This window comes from Oncorhynchus gorbuscha, linkage group LG19, assembly GCF_021184085.1.
Source record: "Oncorhynchus gorbuscha isolate QuinsamMale2020 ecotype Even-year linkage group LG19, OgorEven_v1.0, whole genome shotgun sequence".
NCBI lineage: Eukaryota > Metazoa > Chordata > Actinopteri > Salmoniformes > Salmonidae > Oncorhynchus > Oncorhynchus gorbuscha.
Genome location: NC_060191.1, coordinates 53,453,742 through 53,474,976, shown reverse-complemented (window position 1 = coordinate 53,474,976; position 21,235 = coordinate 53,453,742). Strand labels below are relative to the sequence as shown.

At 46.5% G+C, this 21,235-nt stretch overlaps 1 protein-coding gene and 1 long non-coding RNA gene across 2 annotated transcripts; one reads left to right on the top strand and one right to left on the bottom strand.

The window, feature by feature from the left end:
* The first annotated feature begins 4,327 nt into the window (after nucleotides 1-4,327).
* Nucleotides 4,328-17,491, top strand: LOC124006025 (beta-secretase 2-like). The gene is made up of 9 exons (XM_046315687.1): nucleotides 4,328-4,928; nucleotides 12,829-12,917; nucleotides 13,188-13,401; nucleotides 13,963-14,094; nucleotides 14,621-14,755; nucleotides 15,086-15,187; nucleotides 15,445-15,594; nucleotides 15,736-15,904; nucleotides 16,121-17,491. The coding sequence occupies exons 1-9, from the start codon at nucleotides 4,638-4,640 to the stop codon at nucleotides 16,357-16,359; spliced, it is 1,521 nt and encodes a 506-aa protein (XP_046171643.1). The 5' UTR covers nucleotides 4,328-4,637; the 3' UTR covers nucleotides 16,360-17,491.
* Nucleotides 17,492-17,615: 124 nt separating this feature from the next.
* On the bottom strand, nucleotides 17,616-19,758 carry LOC124006026. Its single transcript, XR_006833724.1, has 3 exons — nucleotides 19,629-19,758; nucleotides 19,326-19,438; nucleotides 17,616-19,222 (listed from the first exon to the last, which is right to left on the bottom strand). It is a non-coding gene; the product is annotated as an uncharacterized LOC124006026 (long non-coding RNA).
* Between the last annotated feature and the right edge of the window lie 1,477 nt (nucleotides 19,759-21,235).

Genomic DNA, 21,235 nt, shown 5'->3' with positions numbered 1-21,235 from the left:
ATGTGGAATGCAGATCATTTCACCACAATGTTATTATAGTGTCATAACAATGGTGTAATACCATTTTGATATTCTCTTATCAATTATGTGTTTGCTTTAATCCCTCAAAGTCTAAATGAGTTTCTTGGTCTTGACACAGACCATGCACGGGGCTGTGAGCTGCCCGATTGTTAACAAACGCAGAAGCATGGCGGCAATAAGAATGTGGAATTTGACTTCTCAGCTTCACAACTCAATCCAACACAGGGTCGCAGTGTTGCCTAGTAACAATGGCACACAACTGACCTTATCTACGTGGTCATAAAAATGTATGAAGACCCCCTTTCCCCCACACCTCTATATTTATTTATCTCCCCGTCTCAGAGCACAATCACCAGCACACAGCCAGAGGGCAAGCATACTCTGCACTCTCTTACCCCGGCCCGAGCAGCAGCGGGGTGGGTGTTTCTGCCTGGAAGCGCCCGTCTTTCATTATAGAAGGGTATCTGAACCAGAAAACAGCCACACAACACATACAGCACTGGTGGGTGGGAGATAGTGGAGATGCAGATCGCATGCCATGAAACAGATAGATAGCTGTAGCACAGAGGGACAGAGTGAATCACAACAGATATTCAATAATATCTCGCAAGCTGAATAATATAGTAAAAGCAGCTACCACAGAATTATTTCCTTTGCTTTCCTCACCTTTAGGACAACAACAATAGAACAGACATTAAAACTCTCCTGCAAGAACAATACATTTTTACAATACCATATGTAACTTTTTTCCAAAGGGCTTTAGAGAAGAATAAATCAAACTGAACTAATTTGCCATGGAACGTAGACCTACAGATAGTCAAACAAATCTGGTAAGTCAATCTGTTCACTCGCTCTCTTGGCCATAAAACCAAGTATAATGCCTCTGATTGTCTACTGTATGTGACTTTGGAGATATGAACTCATCCGGGGAGCTCTTTGGAGTGACTCTTTCTTCCCCAGGTGATCCTGTACTGTAAACACCATGCCACGAAAACTGCTCTGCTCAGCCACCAGCCACCAGCCTCCCGTCCTGCTGCTACCATGGGAACATCTGTGTTGAGCTGCTGTGCGCATCTGGCGGGCACCATGCTAACACAGATGGTATGTGTGTGTGTGTAATACTGCTGCAAAAGATGGGTAAGGGTAGTGATCCTGACTCCTACAGGGACTGCTGTGCTGCTATATCCTACAACGTATCATATGCGTCCCCAATAATCCCCATTTTATGGGTCAGAGAGTGACTTTAAGTGTAAATATTGCTGTAGGGCAACGATGGAAAAATGTGATTCGTATCTCTTTGCAACAAGTATGAAGCATCACAGACTTTCTGACCTCCACAATAATCTGAAGCAGAGTAGGTAGGCTAAGAATCTCCACACAAACAATGCTATTGCCTGTCCAATAAAAAGGCGCAGGCAGGGTGAGGGTAGAAAATTAGATTTGCAGCAGAAACATGTGGCCAGGTCATTACGCTTCTTCCCCTTTAATCTCAGCTTGTCCAGCTCTTTCCTGGCTGTAATTACACAGTATCCAATGTCACATGGAAATGCCAACAGATGCACAGCGTCTAAAACGAGCATTATGTACTTAGAGATGTCCCAGTCATTAGGCCTGTTGTACAAGGCATGCTGATTGCACCATTGTTGTGCTCTGGATAAGGCAATGGGGTGAGGTGGACGGACAGAAGGACAGGCAAGCATAACAGGTGGACAATTCTAGGGCCATTGTGTGAAGCCAATTCAGAGGATGCTGTCAACTGTGGTCATAATGACCAGTGACCACAAGAGTGAAAGACACCAATAATGCCTAGTTATTACACAATTACTACAGCTAATACTGTATTATACAATCATGATGTGTGCAATCAAATGATCATAGTATGAACCAAAAAAGTTCTCAGCATATGTTTACAGTGTACCTGACTGTTATTTAATCTAGAAATATATGTATATATAAACTCTAGAATTTGACATGTATTCATTGTAAAGATTGGGAGATGGCTACTCTGAAGGTGATTGGGTGGAGCTGTGGGTGTATTGTGATGACGAAAGAGGTGGAGGGGGCAGGGGCTGATATGAAGGAAGAGCTGTTTTTCTTTCTCTGTGTGGTCATCTCTCCGGTCTCTCATCAGACATAGTGATCAGATCTCTGTGAGGATTAGGAATCGATGTTCCTCTGATGAAGCTTTGCACAGCACTGTGAGTACAATGGAATACAATGGTTCATTCGATCAGTCTAAAAGTTTGCACATACACTGCTGCCATCTAGTGGCTAAAATCTCAATTGTGCCTGGGCTGGAATAATACATTATGGCCTTTCTCTTGCATTTCAAAGATGATGGTACAAAAATACTTTAAAAATGCATGTTTTTTCTTTGTATTATCTTTTACCAGATCTAACGTGTTATATTCTCCTACATTCATTTTACATTTCCACAAACTTCAAAGTGTTTCCTTTCAAATTGTATCAAGAATATGCATATCCTTGCTTCAGGTCCTAAGCTACAGGTAGCTAGATTTGGGTATGTCATTTTAGGCAAAATTGGGGAAAAAAAGGTCTTCTCCTCAACACCAGTATGTAGGGGAACTAGTTTCATGCATTTCTTTTACGCCTGCTATGATAGGTTAGTCTGGGAGTGATCTGAGTGGGGAGGGGAAAACAGAAAAATAGCTGTTATTGGTAGAGAGGTTTGGAACTCTCTTCCTTACTAGTCTATTAGCTAATTTAATGCATGGTGATGTCACTCCATCCCACCAAAACTGAAATTTCAGCCTGTCTTTTCAAACAGCTCTTACACTAAAATGGCATTATTATCATGTTCACAATTTTACAGTATTATTCCAATCTCATAATGTTGGAATATATACAAATCACAGAAAGAAATCGCGTTTTTGACGGCTCTGGGCCTTTAAAGGGAGATTGGTTGACTGACAACAAATTGTTGCTACAAAAATCTGAATCTATTTTGTTTGGAACAAAACATAGATTGCTTAAGGCTGACAAGATAAAGGTAAACTGTGCAGGCAAGGAGATTGGATCTAAAACAAGTGTAACTTCTCTTGGTGTGTCCCTAGATCAATCCCTTTCTGGAGACCTGATTGCTGCTAAAATTATTTTGAAAATGGCGAACAAATTGACATTTTTATATCGTAACACTAGATATTTTAACATTAAAGTTAAGAAACTGCTTGTCTCTACCTTGATTCAGTGTCATTTTGATTATGCCTGCTCTGCTTGGTATAGTGGGCTATCAAAAAAACTGAAAAGGAGAATGCAGGTCATGCAAAATAATGTAATCAGTTATATACTGAATGTCCCCCCTAGGACCCACATAGGGGTACAGGAGATCTGAGAGGTGGGCTTGTTGCCTTTGGAGTCCAGAGTGGACCAACTTAAACTGAATCATATGTTTTTCATCTGAAATGATCGTGCCCCAGGTTATATGAAACACCACATTGATATGGTCTATAATCAATACAGTTACAATACCAGAGCTAGTGTTGTCTTGTAAAATCCCCAAAGTAAAGAGTTCTACCCCCTACTGCTGGTCAGGTGTATTTATTTGAAGGATCGGTATGATTTAAAAAAATGTAACCTTTATTTAACTAGGCAAGTCAGTTAATTAAGAACAAATTCTTAGTTACAATGACGGCCTACCCTTAACCCGGACAATGTTGGGCCAAGTGTGCGTCGCCCTGTGGGACTCCCAAACAAGGTTGGATGTGATACAGCCTGGAATTGACTCCTCTAGTCCTTAGATGTAGAGCCTTAGACCACTGCACCACCTGGGAGTCCTGATGTGCAATTAATAGATTGTTTTAATGTGAAATTAATATGGATGATTTTTAGGGTTAGGGAAAGTGCAGTGAATCGAGGCACTTTTTAAGATGTCAATATAAATGAATGTATTTATGGTTGTTTGTAATTTTGTCTTGCCTTTTAATCATTATATGTGGTATTGTTTTTACCATCGAGAACCACTTTGGAAATAAGCATATTAATGAATAATTTCAAGTGATATCGTCTGGGTCCACATTGTACATTTTGTTGTATATGTTGTCTGTTTCCCAAAATAAAATAAAGTAAATTAAATTCAAAGGCTGATGGAGGCCTCTAGTGGCCAAAAGGCAGTTTTAGCATGGGCAGGGCCTCCAGCATGCTTCCACCATTTTAAAGTAGTCTAAGTAGTTATCTAGGTGGGGATGCCTATGGGTTGTAGACTCAGTGGCGCTGCCCGTAGTGTCACAGACGCTATAATGGCACATATATAAAAATAAGTGCTCTATCTATCTCTATGGTGCGCCCCACAGGCGCCCTTCAAGCAAATCGTCGTTGACCAACAAAAAAACTCGTCACATCCGCGATATGGATTTCAGGAAGTAATCTAAAATAATAAAGTGGTGAACAACTTTCAGAGAGAGGAGTAAACTTCTAAATGACAAGTGTCTAAATGTAAAGCCGGAGTTGTTTCTTATGTGTTTCTTTAGCGACGTTGTCGGAACATCACGTTCACCATGACTACCGCACTGGAGGTTTCATGTTGGCCAAACTGAAAACTAAGGAGCAAACTTTGAACAAGGAGCTGAACTTTTGACTTGCCCTAAATATTATTTGCCATGGCTTACCATAAAGGTTATATTCCTTTTAGGGCATTATTTATCATGCTCTGTTTTGGAATGGCAAAATCTCTCTATACCATTCCACTTAAAATATTTACAGGGACGTTTAACTCTTCGTTGGATTTGGATTTAACTCCTCTGAAACTAATACAAGCCTCGGGAAATGGACTGTCCCTGGCATCTGATCCAGCTGGAATAGTGAACTTTTTGGACATGGTCACTAACTTACAAGGCGACTCTGGCAGAGGTTACTACATGGAGATGACACTGGGTACCCCTGGTCAAAAGGTATATGAGAATATGACCTATTGTTGTTTTTAAGTTTTCAATGTGGAATACATTTCTTGACCTCTTTGGTATCACAGTCCAAATGTTTTCAAATGAAGGAGATATGCATACACACACTACCGGTCAAACGTTTTAGAACACCTACTCATTCAAGGGTTTTTCTTTATTTTTACTATTTTCTACATTGTAGAACAATAGTGAAGACATCAAAACTATGGAATAACACATATGGAATCATGTAGCAACCAATTTTTTTTTTAAACAAATCAAAATATTTTGGAGATTCTTCAAATAGCCACCCTTTGCCTTGATGACAGCTTTGCACACTCTTGGCATTTAAAAAAATGACTTTATTTTACTAGGCAAGTCGGTTAAGAACAAATGATTTTCAATGACGGCCTAGGAACAGTGGGTTAACTGCCTTGTTCAGGGGCAGAACAACAGATTTTTTTTACCTTGTCATCTCGGGGCTTCGATCTAGCAACCTTTCGGTTACTAGTCCAGCACTCTAACCACTAGGCAGAGAGAGAGGCGAGGGATGGGGGGAGGGAGGGAATAGGCGGGGGAGGGATGAGGCGGGGGAGGGATGAGGCAGGGGAGGGATGAGGCGAGGGGGAGAAGAGTTGAGGAGAGAAGAGGCGAGTTGAGAAGAGGCGAGTTGAGGAGAGGAGAGAAGAGTTGAGAGGAGAGGCGAGAGGAGAGGCGAGAGGAGAGGCGAGTTGAGAGGAGAGGCGAGTTGAGAGGAGAGGCGAGTTGAGGAGAGGCGAGTTGAGGAGAGGCGAGTTGAGGAGAGGCGAGTTGAGGAGAGGCGAGTTGAGGAGAGGCGAGTTGAGGAGAGAAGAGGCGAGGAGAGGAGAGAAGAGGCGAGGGAGGCGAGTTGAGGAGAGGCGAGTTGAGGAGAGAAGAGGCGAGTTGAGGAGAGAAGAGGCGAGAAGAGGCGAGGTGAGAAGAGGTGAGAGGAGGTGAGGAGAGGTGAGGTGAGGCGAGGAGAGGAGACAAGAGGCGAGGTAGGGAGAGAAAAGGTGAGAAGAGAAGAGGTGAGGAGAGGAGAGGAGAGAAGAGGTGAGGAGAGGCGAGTTGAGGAGAGGCGAGTTGAGGAGAGGCGAGTTGAGGAGAGGCGAGTTGAGGAGAGGCGAGTTGAGGAGAGGAGAGGCGAGTTGAGGAGAGGAGAGGCGAGTTGAGGAGAGGAGAGGCGAGTTGAGGAGAGGCGAGTTGAGGAGAGGCGAGTTGAGGAGAGGCGAGGCGAGTTGAGGAGAGGCGAGTTGAGGAGAGGAGAGGCGAGTTGAGGAGAGAAGAGAAGAGGCGAGGAGAGGCGAGTTGAGGAGAGGAGAGGAGAGGCGAGTTGAGGAGAGAAGAGGCGAGTTGAGGAGAGAAGAGGCGAGAAGAGGCGAGGTGAGAAGAGGTGAGAGGAGGTGAGGAGAGGTGAGGTGAGGCGAGGAGAGGAGACAAGAGGCGAGCTAGGGAGAGAAAAGGTGAGAAGAGAAGAGGCGAGGTGAGGAGAGAAGAGGTGAGGTGAGGTGAGGAGAGGAGAGGAGAGGAGAGGAGAGGAGAGAGAGGAGAGAAGAGGTGAGGAGAGGAGATGAGAGGAGAGAAGAGGCGAGGAGAGGAGAGAAGAGAAGAGGCGAGGTAGGGAGAGGAGAGAAGAGGCGAGGTAGGGAGAGGAGAGAAGAGGCGAGGTAGGGAGAGGAGAGAAGAGGCGAGGTAGGGAGAGGAGAGAAGAGGCGAGGTAGGGAGAGGAGAGAAGAGGCGAGGTAGGGAGAGGAGAGAAGAGGCGAGGTAGGGAGAGGAGAGAAGAGGCGAGGTAGGGAGAGGAGAGAAGAGGCGAGGTAGGGAGAGGAGAGAAGAGGCGAGGTAGGGAGAGGAGAGAAGAGGCGAGGTAGGGAGAGAAGAGGCGGGGAGGGGAGAGAAGAGGCGGGGAGGGGAGAGAAGAGGCGAGGTGGGGAGAGAAGAGGCGAGGTGGGGAGAGGCGAGGCGAGTTGAGGAGAGGCGAGTTGAGGAGAGGAGAGGCGAGTTGAGGAGAGAAGAGAAGAGGCGAGGCGAGTTGAGGAGAGGAGAGGCGAGTTGAGGAGAGAAGAGGCGAGTTGAGGAGAGAAGAGGCGAGAAGAGGCGAGGTGAGAAGAGGTGAGAGGAGGTGAGGAGAGGTGAGGTGAGGCGAGGAGAGGAGACAAGAGGCGAGCTAGGGAGAGAAAAGGTGAGAAGAGAAGAGGCGAGGTGAGGAGAGAAGAGGTGAGGAGAGGAGAGGAGAGGAGAGAAGAGGTGAGGAGAGGAGAGAAGAGGTGAGGAGAGGAGATGAGAGGAGAGAAGAGGCGAGGAGAGGAGAGAAGAGGCGAGGAGAGGAGAGAAGAGGCGAGGAGAGGAGAGAAGAGGCGAGGTAGGGAGAGGAGAGAAGAGGCGAGGTAGGGAGAGGAGAGAAGAGGCGAGGTAGGGAGAGGAGAGAAGAGGCGAGGTAGGGAGAGGAGAGAAGAGGCGAGGTAGGGAGAGGAGAGAAGAGGCGAGGTAGGGAGAGGAGAGAAGAGGCGAGGTAGGGAGAGGAGAGAAGAGGCGAGGTAGGGAGAGAAGAGGCGAGAAGAGGCGGGGAGGGGAGAGAAGAGGCGAGGTGGGGAGGGGAGAGGAGAGGCGAGGTAGGGAGGGGAGAGGAGAGGTGAGGTGGGGAGGGGAGAGGAGAGGCGAGGAGGAGAGGTAGGGAGGGGAGAGGAGAGGTAGGGAGGGGGAGAGGAGAGGCGAGGTGGGGAGAGGAGAGGCGAGGTAGGGAGAGGAGAGGCGAGGTAGGGAGGGGAGAGGCGAGGTAGGGAGGGGATAGAAGAGGCGAGGTAGGGAGGGGATAGAAGAGGCGAGGTAGGGAGGCGAGGTAGGGAGGGGAGAGGTAGGGAGGCGAGGTAGGGAGAGGCGAGGTAGGGAGGGGAGAGGAGAGGCGAGGTAGGGAGGGGAGAGGCGAGGTAGGGAGGGGAGAGAAGAGGCGAGGTAGGGAGGGGAGAGAAGAGGCGAGGTAGGGAGGGGAGAGAAGAGAAGAGGCGAGGGAGAGGAGAGGAGAGGAGAGAAGAGGCTAGCGTAGGGAGGGGAGAAGAGGCGAGCATAGGGAGGAGAGGAGAGAAGAGAAGAGGTAGGGTGAAGAGAAGAGGTAGGGAGAAGAAGAGAGAAGGGGTAGAGAGAGAAGAGGTAGGGAGAGGAGAGAAGGGGTAGGGAGGAGAAGAGGTAGGGAGGGGAGAGAAGAGGAGGAGGCGAGGTAGGGAGGGGAGAGAAGAGGAGGAGGCGAGGTAGGGAGGGGAGAGAAGAGGCGAGGTAGGGAGGGGAGAGAAGAGGCGAGGGAGAGGAGAGGAGAGAAGGGGAGAGAAGAGGCTAGCGTTGGGAGGGGAGAAGAGGCGGGCATAGGGAGGAGAGGAGAGAAGAGAAGAGGTAGGGAGAAGAGAAGAGGTAGGGAGAAGAGAAGAGGTAGGGAGAAGAGAAGAGGTAGGGAGAAGAAGAGAGAAGAGAGAGGAGAGAAGGGGTAGGGAGGAGAAGAGGTAGGGAGGGGAGAGGAGAGGAGGAGGGGAGGTAGGGAGGGGAGAGGAGGCGAGGTAGGAAGAGGGTAGGGCAGGGCAGGGAGGAGAGGGGGGAGAGAAGAGGGGAGGTAAGGAGTGGAGAGAAGAGGGGAGGGAAAGTAGGTGAGAGAAGAGGGGAGCGAAAATAGGGAGAGAAGAGGGGAGGGAAGGTAGGGAGAGAAGAGGGAAGGTAGGGAAGGGAGAGAACAGAAGAGGGAAGGTGTGAGAAGAGAAGAGGGTAGAGGAGGAAGAGGGTAGGGAAGGGAGAGGAGGGGTGGGAAAAGAGAAGAGGGAATGTGGGGAGGGGAGAGAAGAGGGCCGGTGGGGGGGAGAAGAGGGAAGGTGTGAGAAGAGGGGAGAGGAGGAATAGGGTACGGAAGAGAGAAGAGGGGAGGTGGGGAGGGAACATAAGAGGGTAGGGAAGGTCAAGAAGAGGGAAGGTAGGGAGAGAACAGAATAGGGAATGTGTGAGAAGAGAAGAGGGGTGGCAGGGAGGGGAGAGAAGATGGTAGGTAGGGAGAGAAGAAAAGAGGGTAGGTAGGGAGAGAAGAAAAGAGGGTAGGTGGGGAGAGATGTGAAGAGGGATGGTTTGGAGGGGAGGGAACAGAAGAGGGGAGAGGAGGAAGAGGGTAGGGAAGAGGGAAAGTAGGGAGTGGAGTGAAGGGAGGGGGTAGGGAGGAGAGAGAAGAGGGAAGAGAAGGTTTAAGGAGAGAAGAGGGAAGGTCGGGAGGGGAGAGAAAAGAAGAGGGAAGGTGGGGGAGGGGGGAAGGTAGAGAGGAGAGAGAAGAGGGTAGGTAGGGGGAGGAACGGGGGTAGAGAGAAGAGTAGAGGTAGGAAGAGAAGAGGGGTGGTAGGAAGAGAAGAGGTAAGGTGTGGAGGGGAGGGAACAGAAGAGGGGAGGGAAGGTCAAGAAGAGGGAAGGTAGGGAGAGAAGAGGAGTGGGAAGGTAGGGAGGGGAGAGAACAGAATAGGGAAGGTAGGAAGAGAAGAGAAGAGGGGAGGTGTGGAGAGGAGGAAGAGGGTAGGGACAGTTGAGAAGAGGGAAGGTAGGGAGAGAAGTGGGAAAGTGTGGAGGGGAGAGAAGAGGGAAGGGTAGGTGGGGAGAGAAGAGGGATGGTTTGGAGGGGAGGGAACAGGAGAGGAGGACGAGGGTAGGGAAGAGGGAAAGTAGGGAGAGAAGAGGAGTGGGAAGGGAGGGAAGAGAAGAGGGAAAGTAGGGAGGGGAGAGAACCGAATAGGGAAGGTGTGAGAAGAGAAGAAGAGAGAAGAGGGTAGGTGAGAAGAGAAGAGGGGAGGGATGGTGTGGAGGGGAGAGAAGAGGGGAGAGGAGGAAGAGGGGAGGGGAGGGGTGGGAAAAGAGAAGAGGGGAAAGTAGGGAGTGGAGTAAAGGGAGGAGAGAAGAGGGAAGAGAAGGTTTAAGGAGGGGAGAGAAGAGAATAGGGAATGTGTGAGAAGAGACTAGGGGAGGCAGGGAGGGGAGAGAAGAGGGTAGGTGGGGAGAGAAAAGAAGAAGGATGGTTTGGAGAGGAGGGAACAGAAGAGGGGAGAGGAGGAAGAGGGTAGGGAAGGTTGAGAAGAGGGAAGGTAAGGAGAGAAGAGTAGTGGGAAGGTATGGAGCGGATAGAAGAGGGTAGGTAGGGAGAGGAGGGTGGAGGTAAGGAGAGGAGAGAACAGAATAGGGAAGGTGTGAGAAGAGAAGAGGGGAGGCAGGGAGGGGAGAGAAGAGGGATGGTGTGGAGGGGAGGGAACAGAAGGGGAGAAGAGGGTAGGGAAGGAAGAGGGGGAGGGGAGAGGAGGAGGAAGAGGGTAGGGAAGGAAGAGGAGTGGGAAGGTAGGGAGGGAGAGGACAGAATAGGGAAGGTGTGAGAAGAGAAGAGGGGAGGCAGGGAGGGGAGAGAAGAGGGATGGTGTGGAGGGGAGGGAACAGAAGAGGGGAGAAGAGGGTAGGGAAGGAAGAGGGGGAGGGGAGAGGAGGAAGAGGGTAGGGAAGGAAGAGGAGTGGGAAGGTAGGGAGGGGAGAGGACAGAATAGGGAAGGTGTGAGAAGAGAAGAGGGGAGGCAGGGAGGGGAGAGAAGAGGGTAGGTAGGTAGGGAGAGAAAATTGTAGGGTAGGGAGGGGAGAGAAGGTGGTAGGGAGGGGAGAGAAGAGAAGAGGGGAGGTAAGGAGGGGAGAGAGAATGTGGTGGGGAGAGAAAGAGAGAACAAGGGGAGGGGGCACAATAACACCAAACCTCAAACAGTTCTATCTACAGTATGATGCAATTAGAGGCCTGATGTTAAACAAGGCGTTATTCAAATTAACCACTAATTGCCACATCTGTTAGCCCCGTCGCAGCAAGGCTGAGGTGTTGGCTGGAGTGCGTCACATCTGGTAATTGGTACAAACAGGTAGCAGATGTACGTCCCCTCCACTGAGCCTCTGCTAATTAGCCAGGCAAGGCTCAACCACAGGCGACTAGGCCGCCGTGCTGGCTCGGGGATGTGGAATAGGAGGGATTTGCCTGGCAGTGGCCCAGCCAGGCTAGGGGAGTATGGAAGAGGATTGAGAGGGTAGGAGGTACAAGGAAATGCCCCTAGTTTTCCCCAACAGACTGCGTCAGGATGGTCTGTCCGGTTTGGGCCCAACGTGAGTGGCGTGCTGCCATCGGTGTGGTGGCAGTAGGGTTTCAGATGTCAGAGCCATGGTGGTGGGACTTTGGCCAGTCCAACTAGGAAACACAGATAGGGACGTAACATAGAGCTTTGAGGAAGTACAGTGCCTTCAGAAAGTATTCACACCCCTTGACTTTTTCCACATGCATCCTGTTTGCAATAAGGCACTAAAGTAAAACTGCAAGAAATGTGGCCAAAAAATGAACTTTATGTCCTGAATAAAAAGCGTTATATTTGTGGCAAGTCCAACACATTACTGAGTACAACTGTTCATATTTTCAAGCATGGTGGTGGCTTTTTTTTGGGTTGATGAAAAGAAACTAAGCACAGGCAAAATCCTAGAGGAAAACATGGTTCAGCCTGCTTTCCAACACTGTGAGACAAATTCACCTTTCAACAATATTCTAAAACATAAGGCCAAATATACACTGGAGTTGCTTACCAAGATGACATTGAATGTTCCTGAGTGACCTAGTTACAGTTTTGACAGATTTTGGAAGAATTAAAAATAATAATAATACGAATATTGTAAAATCCAGGTGGGCAAAGCGCTTACAGACTTACCCAAAAAGACTCACAGCTGTAATAACTACCAAAGGTAATACTAACATGTATTGATTGACTCGGGGATGTGAATAGTTATGTAAATGAGATATTTCTGTATTTCATTGTCAATACATCTGCAAGAATGTCTAAAAACATTATGCGGTATTGTGTGTAGATGAGCGAGATTCATTTTTATTTAGTCCATTTTGAATTCAGGCTGTAACACAACAAAATGTGAAATAAGTCAAGGGGTATGAATACTTTCTGAAGGCACTGTAGATCCTACTAGGGTTTTTGTTTACCGTATATTGTGAGGAATAGCTAGGCCTATTTACTCAGTGTTTGTCCGTCTTCAATACTTCCTGCTCATCTGTTGTTGTTTTGCAGAGTACTCTTGAGCAGCCTATTTATTGAGAGCAGAATGCTCCATTTGTTCTGTCTGGGTGTCAAGTAAGGTCTTCACTGTAAAATCTCTGAATTAGTCACTTCTTATTCTTAGCTTTGATGAAGCCCATGCTTTAGTTGGATGGAAACAAATATCCAGAAAATCATGTTTTCCTCAGGCTGCTTTAGGGAAGAAACAGGAAATAGAATGTCACACCAGCAGACCGCATTCCTGTGTGTTTCCTGTGTGTTACCTCTCCTCCATCAATCCAAAGTGCCTTAAAGGCTGGGTATGCAGCCTAACATGATTTGAGGTTATGTTTAAATGGCAAAGAGACCGTGGGGGGCCTGTTTATTATGGCCTCTTTAATGATGAGGAATGTTAAGTAACGACTCTTCTGCGCCGGTCACCAAGGTGACAGAAGTCGGTTATCTCATTAGTTCCCCCTCGTTGAATTGATGCCTGAGAAAACATAATCTCAACTGCTGCTTTGCTGGCTCATGCTCCGCTCCTGCTCGCACACAGTCGACAAATACCAGGTTGGAGGGACATTTAGACTCTGGAGCAATGGGTGGACATTTTTCCCAATGACTACCAGACCAGAGAGCTTTTTTTCTAATCCTCAGACGTCAGAAGCATATTAGTAAATACCCTGTTCAGCTCAAAGCACGATTACTGACTGTGAGTCAGTTTGTGTGCTTATTGCGTGTATTAAGATGAATGGGGTTGAGTTGTTCTGTGTGCTTAACCCAGATGGTTGAATGATTGATAAAGTACTCACTACTCTTTTGTTTTCCAGCTGAATATCCTGGTTGATACGGGAAGCAGTAACTTTGCAGTGGCTGCAGCAGCACATCCCTTCATCACACACTTCTTCAACACAGCACTGTAAGTCGTCAGGCTCTCATATTTACTCTGTGGAATAGCTCTTTCTATAAGGTCAATAAGAAGCCTACGTTATCTACACATTCTATTTGGTGGCCCCAATAATATTAGAAAATGCCTTAATTCAATAATCAGTGTTTCACATCAATCTCATAATTTATACTACAATCTGATCGTGTTGATTTTTGTTTAGAATTTGCTCAGGCATGTGTTTGATAAGATTTCCTTTGTCTAAGAGTACTGGTGACTCTCCCTGTCCCTCCCTGTGTTCAGTTCCAGTACGTACCAGTCCACTGGCAGGGGCGTGGCCGTCAAGTACACCCAGGGCAACTGGGAGGGCGAGCTGGGCACCGACCACGTCCGCATCCCCAGCATCCCCGGCACCCCCACCATCAACATCGCCACCATTCTCTCCTCCAACGGATTCTTCCTCCCGGGGGTCAACTGGCAGGGCATCCTGGGCCTGGCCTACCCCCTGCTGGCTCAGGTAAAGGGGTTGGGCTTGGTGCACCCTGGGACTCTGGATATGAAGGAAGGGGTTCCATGCCTTTCGCCATGTCTGTTTGATTTGGCACAGTGGTGTACGTAAGCGTGGCGGGGCATGAAGAGCTGCTGAATGTTATCAAAGAGCAAATCAAGGTTCACACACATGATATTATTCATAATCTCATCATCACATAGACCCATGGGGTGTGGTGGCTGAGGCTATTCTGAGCTGACACAATGTATGCCTTATGCAGATTGAGGTCAACCATTTTAAATCATTAACATGCAAGAACGTACGGTGACCACTCTGTACTGCAGTTCTCAGCTTTTGTTCAGATGATTTGCAGAATGTTTGTCAAACATCACATGTATATATACACCATGTGAAGTCAAGGTATATGGGGGGGGGGGTCCTGTTTAGTCACAGTGATAACTGATAAGACTTTATGCTGTCATTCTCTGTGCTTACAGCTTCACTATTGACCAATAGGACAGCCAAGACATTACACTGTTTTATACTAAGTTAATGACCAGTGTTTTGTGTTTGTCTCCTGTTTCTCAGCCTGACTCCTCGGTGGAGCCCTTCTTTAACTCCGTGGTACGACAGACAGGCATCCCAGATGTGTTCTCCCTCCAGATGTGCGGAGCTGGGTTGTCAGACAGCACCACTGCCGACCCCGCGGGGGGAAGTCTTGTGAGTAGTCAGGAGGAGAAAGCTAAAGGCTATGTATGGGAGGAGTGAATGCTGGGGGGGAGACTTATAAAGGCTGGTTGTTGTACTGCAAAAGAGGATGATTATTGAGGCTGTTAATCTCACGCACGCTAGGCAGACACTTGGCATAATATTGCTCCCGACGCCCAGACTCGATAAACCTTTCAAGGGCGGATGAGACTGAGCGGCATTTTTAGAAACATGATCGCTAGCAAGTCTCTGCGCCTCTCAATGAGTTTCCCCATTGGATGCCCAATCTAGTTAGTGAGTGGCTAATTAAGCTAAGAGAGCCCCCTGCCGAGAGCAGGGCTGTCGGTGTTATAGGAGCGGTCGAGCCGACCACGTGAGCCTCTGAGAGGGGCAGATGGGAGAGATGGTGGGGTGTAATCACTGTCTGCAATGCCATACCAAACTGTGCCAAGGCATTCCATTGTAGTTTATTATAGTATTCAGGCAATCATTGTCATCAGTCATTTGTACGGTGAATGAAAACACAGTTTTGTTTCAGGTCATGGGAGGGGTTGAACCAACATTGTATTCGGGGTCCATGTGGTACACCCCTATAAAGGAAGAGTGGTACTATCAGGTGGAAGTATTAAAGCTGGAGGTTGGGGACCAGAATCTAAACCTGGACTGCAAAGAGGTATGAGACAGACTGGCCCCATGTTGTTTTCTAAATGTTTCAATCGGCACAACACGTCAGGGCCCTAAGCCCAAGGCTGTTTCTAGTCAGCATTCTTGGTGGATTAGCCTGTAGTGCAGGTTTGGAAAGAGGAAATAAATCAACAGTTAATAAAGACAACAATATGCTAATCCTGTTTCTGAAGCCTTCCAGGAATCAAGGTGGACATTTCAGATTTTTGTTTGATCAAGATCTTCTGAAAGGAAACCATGTAACTGAAGAGGAAAAATAAAATCTGCCTCCCTGTTTCTTTATACATCTCTCTCTCCTCACTCTTTCTCCTTCTCCCAGTACAACCAGGATAAAGCCATAGTGGACAGTGGAACCACTCTTCTGCGGCTGCCTGTGAATGTGTTCAATGCTGTGGTGGAGGCCATCTCAAAAACATCTCTGGTATGTCAGCCTCTGTGCTCATGATCAAATGACAAAGGACTTCTAGGATTACCTGGTTGTCTGAGGACACTGCAAGTTATTTCCTTTTCATACAGTATGACCATGGCCTGTATTTTTCCACCCCAATATGGCCAACTTTGTTCTGGTCTACAGATCTGAGAGAAAATGTGTAGTCATCTATGTAAAAGTACACTTTTTTTTCACAACTCCGTAGTTTTGTTGGAGTCTTAATCCATCGCTGTCTATCTATGGTCCAGATCCAGGACTTCACCTCAGGGTTCTGGGGTGGCACTAAACTGGCCTGCTGGTTGAAGGGAGAGACACCGTGGAGGTTCTTCCCTAAACTGTCCATCTACCTGAGAGCCACCAACAACAGCCAGTCCTTCAAAATCTCCATCCTCCCTCAGGTGACAACAAACGTCCCCCATGTTGCCCCCGTGTGTTTTGTTGTTTTACGCCAACCAACATCAGTCATCTTGTTATGAGCTTTAGATCTGTTTGCTGACAGCTCTTTGACATTAGTGTGTCTGTGTGGCTCCTCCCTGCAGCTGTATATCCAGCCAATCACAGACGTGGACGGTAGGCTGGACTGCTTCCGCTTCGGCATCTCGTCGTCAGCCAACGGCCTGGTGATTGGAGCAACCGTCATGGAGGGCTTCTACGTAGTCTTCGACCGGGCTGAGAAGAGGGTGGGCTTCGCTGTCAGCAGATGTGCAGGTGAGGGCTGGAGACACTTAAGGGCATAAAGGATATTATTGGGTCTTACATAAAGCCTTGGACTTCCAATACAATATGGTTAGGGCTCTAGCATCAGAAAATGTATTTTTTGGGGCTATTAAATGTTTATCTGCTTGGTCAAGTGTCCTTCGTATCCAAAATATTGCATTCCTCAATACGTCAGTCATTATAACCCCAAACCCTCCCTCGCTCTAGTGAACGGTGGGCTAGCCGTGTCAGAGATCTTGGGGCCCTTCTCATCTGCAGATGTGGCATCGGACTGTGCTGCTGGAGGGCTGCTGAAGGAGCCCCTTCTCTGGGTCATCTCCTATGCCCTGATGGCCGTCTGTGCTGTGGTACTCCTCATCCTGCTCCTCCTCCTGTCCTGTCGTCACCGAGACCAGTCCGGCGAGATCACTGATGAGTCCTCGCTGGTCCGCCACCGCATCAAGTGACTGAGGCGGGCCTCGGGTGACACGACAAGTGGCCACCGGCAGTCCCAGTTCTACTGAGGCTGGGAAAGGGGAGGGGTTGGGGCTTCACTGACCAATAGGACTGTTCTCTGGACATATCATGGGGGGAAAAAACCTAACCCGTTTGACCAGTGAACACTTGTCTTAGCTTAGATGTTACCAGTTCTTTGCACTCCAGTTTTACATCAACCTCTGATTAATTTAGACACATGTTATAAGACTGAAGGTTGGGTAGCACAAAGGAATCATGCTATCCTTATGCCAGCCCAGTTCCTCATTGCACATATTACCTGCTGATTCTCCACTGCCTACAAAATGGTAGTGAAGCACACTGCTCTCAGCTGAGAGACAAGGTCCAAAGAACTCTTAACCAGTCAGGTTTATTTTGACTTCTTAGAAGCCTCAACTCAAAATAGGATATTGTAAATGCTTTGTTGAATGTTCCCCACAGGTATCAATACCATTATTTCATGTCAACTTCTGTGATAAAAGGAGGAATGTTTCGTAGCAGTTTCTTATTTTCATTCACAAAGCACAACCAGGAGTTCAGACATTATGTTGGGGTAAGAAAGTCACTTAGGTTGATATCATACTTCCCTTCTCGTTTACAATGTCCTCATATTGGAACCAGCATGCTTTGTAACATTTTTAATTGCACTGATCAAAAGTGTCAAAAAATATGAAGATCAATATCACTGCATCTGTATGAGTGAGAATGAAGCAATCGATAGGATTTTGTAACCGACATTGATGATGTACTTTTACTGCTATACATATTTGAAATGTCAATGTGATTGTATAATATTATTTTCAAAACTTGCCCTTGGTAGACACATACAGAAAACTGATTTGTAAGGGCACATGTTTCTATACTAATTAATGTTCTAAATTGTACAACACCCAAAGTTACCCATGATTTCATAAGTGGAGATAAATTGTCTTAAGATGTACTGTATTTTTCTATCAAAAGTTAAAGAAAATATGTTGCAAAGGTGTTGATATGAAACTGTTGTGCATGATCATGTTTGTATAAAATGTGTTTTAACTGTATATCAGTGCCAAAGTTGTGATTGTATATAATTACATTGACCAGATTAAAGTAAAGGCTCTCTCATTCCAGTGTGATAATAGGCCCGGCCTCTATTCCAACAGCCTTCAACCTGGATAAACAATCCCCTTGACTAGTATGACTAAAGAAAGAGTTACACAAGTAGAGGGCATCATGATGCAGGTTCACTGTCTCTAATCTTGAGCTCAAGAGGAACTACCAAGAACAAGCACCATCTGGTGGTCAAAGTGGTACATAAACGTAATGACTTTTCAAACTGAACAGTATCAGGATGTAGAAGTAGTCATTTAATGAATACATACAAATGAGCACAAATATTGAATTTGTTGTTTATAACATCGGAATTTCTGATAACACTGTACGTACAAACATCTTTCTGGCTTTTCTATTCAGAAAAATGTTTCCACCATTTCATTCTGATTGTCCACCAGTGATTTCCCAGTTTATCTTTATTTCTGCAAAACCAAACACACCATAGTTACAACTTCCTATTATTAAAAAGTGTATGCATGTAAATCATAACAATGGATTTAATGGTTTCATAGATCCAGCCTAGGAAGAAGGCCACGTTTCCATAGATGTCTGGTTTGTTCCTCGATCCATAAGACCGTCGTCCAGTCTTCAGTAGTCCACCGGCAGTGCTTCGTGGCCCAGGCAAGCCTCTTCTTATTTTGCCATCTTAGCAGTGGCTTTCTTACTGCCACTCAACCTGTCAAACCTGCAGCTCGAAGTCTTCTCTTCACAGTTGAAACTGAGACTTGCTTACTTCAACCAGTGTTAAGAGGTGCTTGAAGCTGTTGTCCTGTGAGCCGCCTATCACGCAAGCTGTTGACTCTCAGAAACTTGTATTCTGATTCTGTTGTGGTTTTGGGTCTGCCAGACCTCTTCCTGTCAGAATTTCCTCCAGTTTCCAAGTGCCTTTTGATGGTGTAGGAAACAGTGTAGGAAAGACCTACACTGTTAAGGGTTATAATGGTCTGTCTTTTGTTAATTGCATTTTTCCTCAACATTATGATAGCAATATACTACTTCCTGCAGTACAATAATGTCCAAATAATGCTGAAAGTGTGTAGTAACACAGTCTGTTCCAACACTGCTGTTATCCAGACAGAGGGTTGGTAAGTAATCAACAAAAGTTGGGACACCTGTAGGAAACGTGAGCATCAACTTTCAAGGCTTAATTTACTTCCATTGCTCCAGAACAGCTGTATGTTGTTAACCCATTACCTTTTCCCTGAAAAAGGCCCTTTCTTATAACTCTGAAATGTACATTATTTTTCTGTTTTTGTTAACCTAAACCCTTTAAAAAAAATTAACCTCTGGAAGTTTACTTCTTACCTTTGTACCATTTCAGGTTATTCAATGGACTTGAACTGCTTATGTTGCGATAAAAACTGGAAAAATGGGGGTGTTCTAAAACTTTTGACCGGTAGTGTATATTTCAATGATATAGTGCACATACTGTACAGTATATATGTCTATGGACTTACTCCACTATGCAGTGTGCTGCCATCACTATCCAGTATGGGGTGATGATGGAACCGCGCAGACGTGAAAGTCCTGGAGGCTGACCTGCCATGGCCCCCAAACTAGCCTCCTGGCCCCCCACTACACAACTCAAATTGGAGACTACTCTGGTACCACAGTCTGGAGACAGAGGTTTATCAGGTGGTAACACTTTACATGAAGTTGCTCTATACCTATTTACTGAGAAAGTTACATAATGACTTACCTATGCACTTCAGGGTCACCCCATTAACACTGGGACAGGTTTCACTGAGGAGATTAAAAGGAATCACAAAAATACAGATGGTGTTATCAAGAGTTTAACATTACATACCGTTGGGAAATGGTGTGATATGAAATGTGATTGGCTCACATTTTTTCACTGACGTGCCCGCAAGCTGTTGCATTATGGGTGTGTCAGGGCTTGATCCAGACTTCAGCATTAAGAATCCACTGGCATTTGTCGGCCAGATTTAACATGTGTCTCTGTGAACCCATAGGAAACAAATGAAATAAATGACCATAACACATGCTCACTGTTTTACATTCACGTTTACGCTTGCTTGACTATCTCACAATGCATATGGGGAAGATTACATTCTCTATACTATACCAATGGGCATAAATATAAAAACAAAATAAATCTCAATCTGAATCTAGATACAGTATGTCTCACCTGCTGTATCCTAAACACTGTCAGGCTGCCTTCCCATGGTGATCAGCCCATCCATCTGAGCACACTGTCCTCCACGATCCAATGTCAGACAAATAGGCTTGCAGAAGAAAACTGGAGCCACACAGCCTCACTGTAGAAAAACAAATAGCACAACACACAATGTTAAGTAAAAGAGCAAAAACAAACAGAAGTAGACACACAGTACCTGTACAGTAAAATGTCCCAGCCAGGTCTTTGTCAAGGCAGATGACAAGAGGTCTGAATGGGTAAAGGTAAAGCATCCGAAAATATATCCATCTTCAAAAGAGTACCTCGTTTGAACCTTCTAGCGAAAATAAATTAAATAACCTCACACTTACTGTTGTACTTGCCTTTCTTGCACGAACACTAACGCTTCTCTTTTCTTATTAGCTACGATTTTGCTGATAAACTTTTCTTAATCAAACAGCTAACTTACAATCCCTGATGTAGTTGTTATACTACCTTGAGGGTAATGCACTGACTGTAAAATCTTCTAAATGACCAAAATGTAATGTAAAAATGGATTCTTACAACACTGAGCTTCATCCTGCCCTGCTGGACAGTCTCTTACCCCATCACACCAGACTGCCTGACACAGCGACCATCGTCACATGCAACCCCACGCGCACAGATGGAGGACAATGAAGGGTGAGGTTAAGGATGGTCAGAAGGGAACAAGTTAATTCATCAAATTGATGTGAATGAAGTGCACCTACACTACATGACCAAAAGTATGTGGACACATGCTCGTTGAACATCTCATTCCAAAATCATGGGCGTTAATATGGCATTGGTCCCCGCTTTGCTGCTATAACAGCCTCCACTCTTCTGGGAAGGCGTTCCACTAAATGTTGGAACATTAGTGAGGTCGGACACTGATGTTGGGCGATAAGGCCTAGTTCAGCCTGCATTCCAATTCATCTCAAAGGTGTTTGATGGGTTGAGGTCAGGGGCTGTGCAGACCAGTCAAGTTCTTCCACACTAAATCGACAAATAATTTCTGTATGGACCTCGTTTTGTGCATTACCATGCTGAAACAGGAAAGGGCCTTTCACACACTGTTGCCACAAAGTTGGAAGCTCAGAATCATCTACAATTTCATTATATGCTGTAATGTTAAGATTTCCCTTCACAACTAAGAGGCCTAGCCCAAACCATTATTCCTCCTCCACCAAATGTTACAGTTGGCACTATGCATTGGGGCAAGTAGTGTTCTCCTGGCATCCGCCAAACCAAGATTTTCCCGTCGGACTGCCAGATGGTTAAGTGTGATTCATCACTCCAGAGAACTAGTTTCCACTGCTCCAGAGTCCAATGGCTGCGAGCTTTACACCACTGCCCGACGCTTGGCATTGCGCATGGTGATTTTATGCTTGTGTGCGGCTTCTCGGCCATGGAAAACCATTTCATGAAGCTCCCGACGAACAGTTGTTCTGCTGAAGTTCCTTCTAGAGACACTTTGGAACACGGTATTGAGTGTTGCAACCAAGGACAGACAGTGTTTACGTACTTCAGCACTCGGCGGTCCCGTTCTGTTAGCTTGTGTGGCCTAACACTTCGAGGTTGAGCCGTTGTTGCTCCTCGAC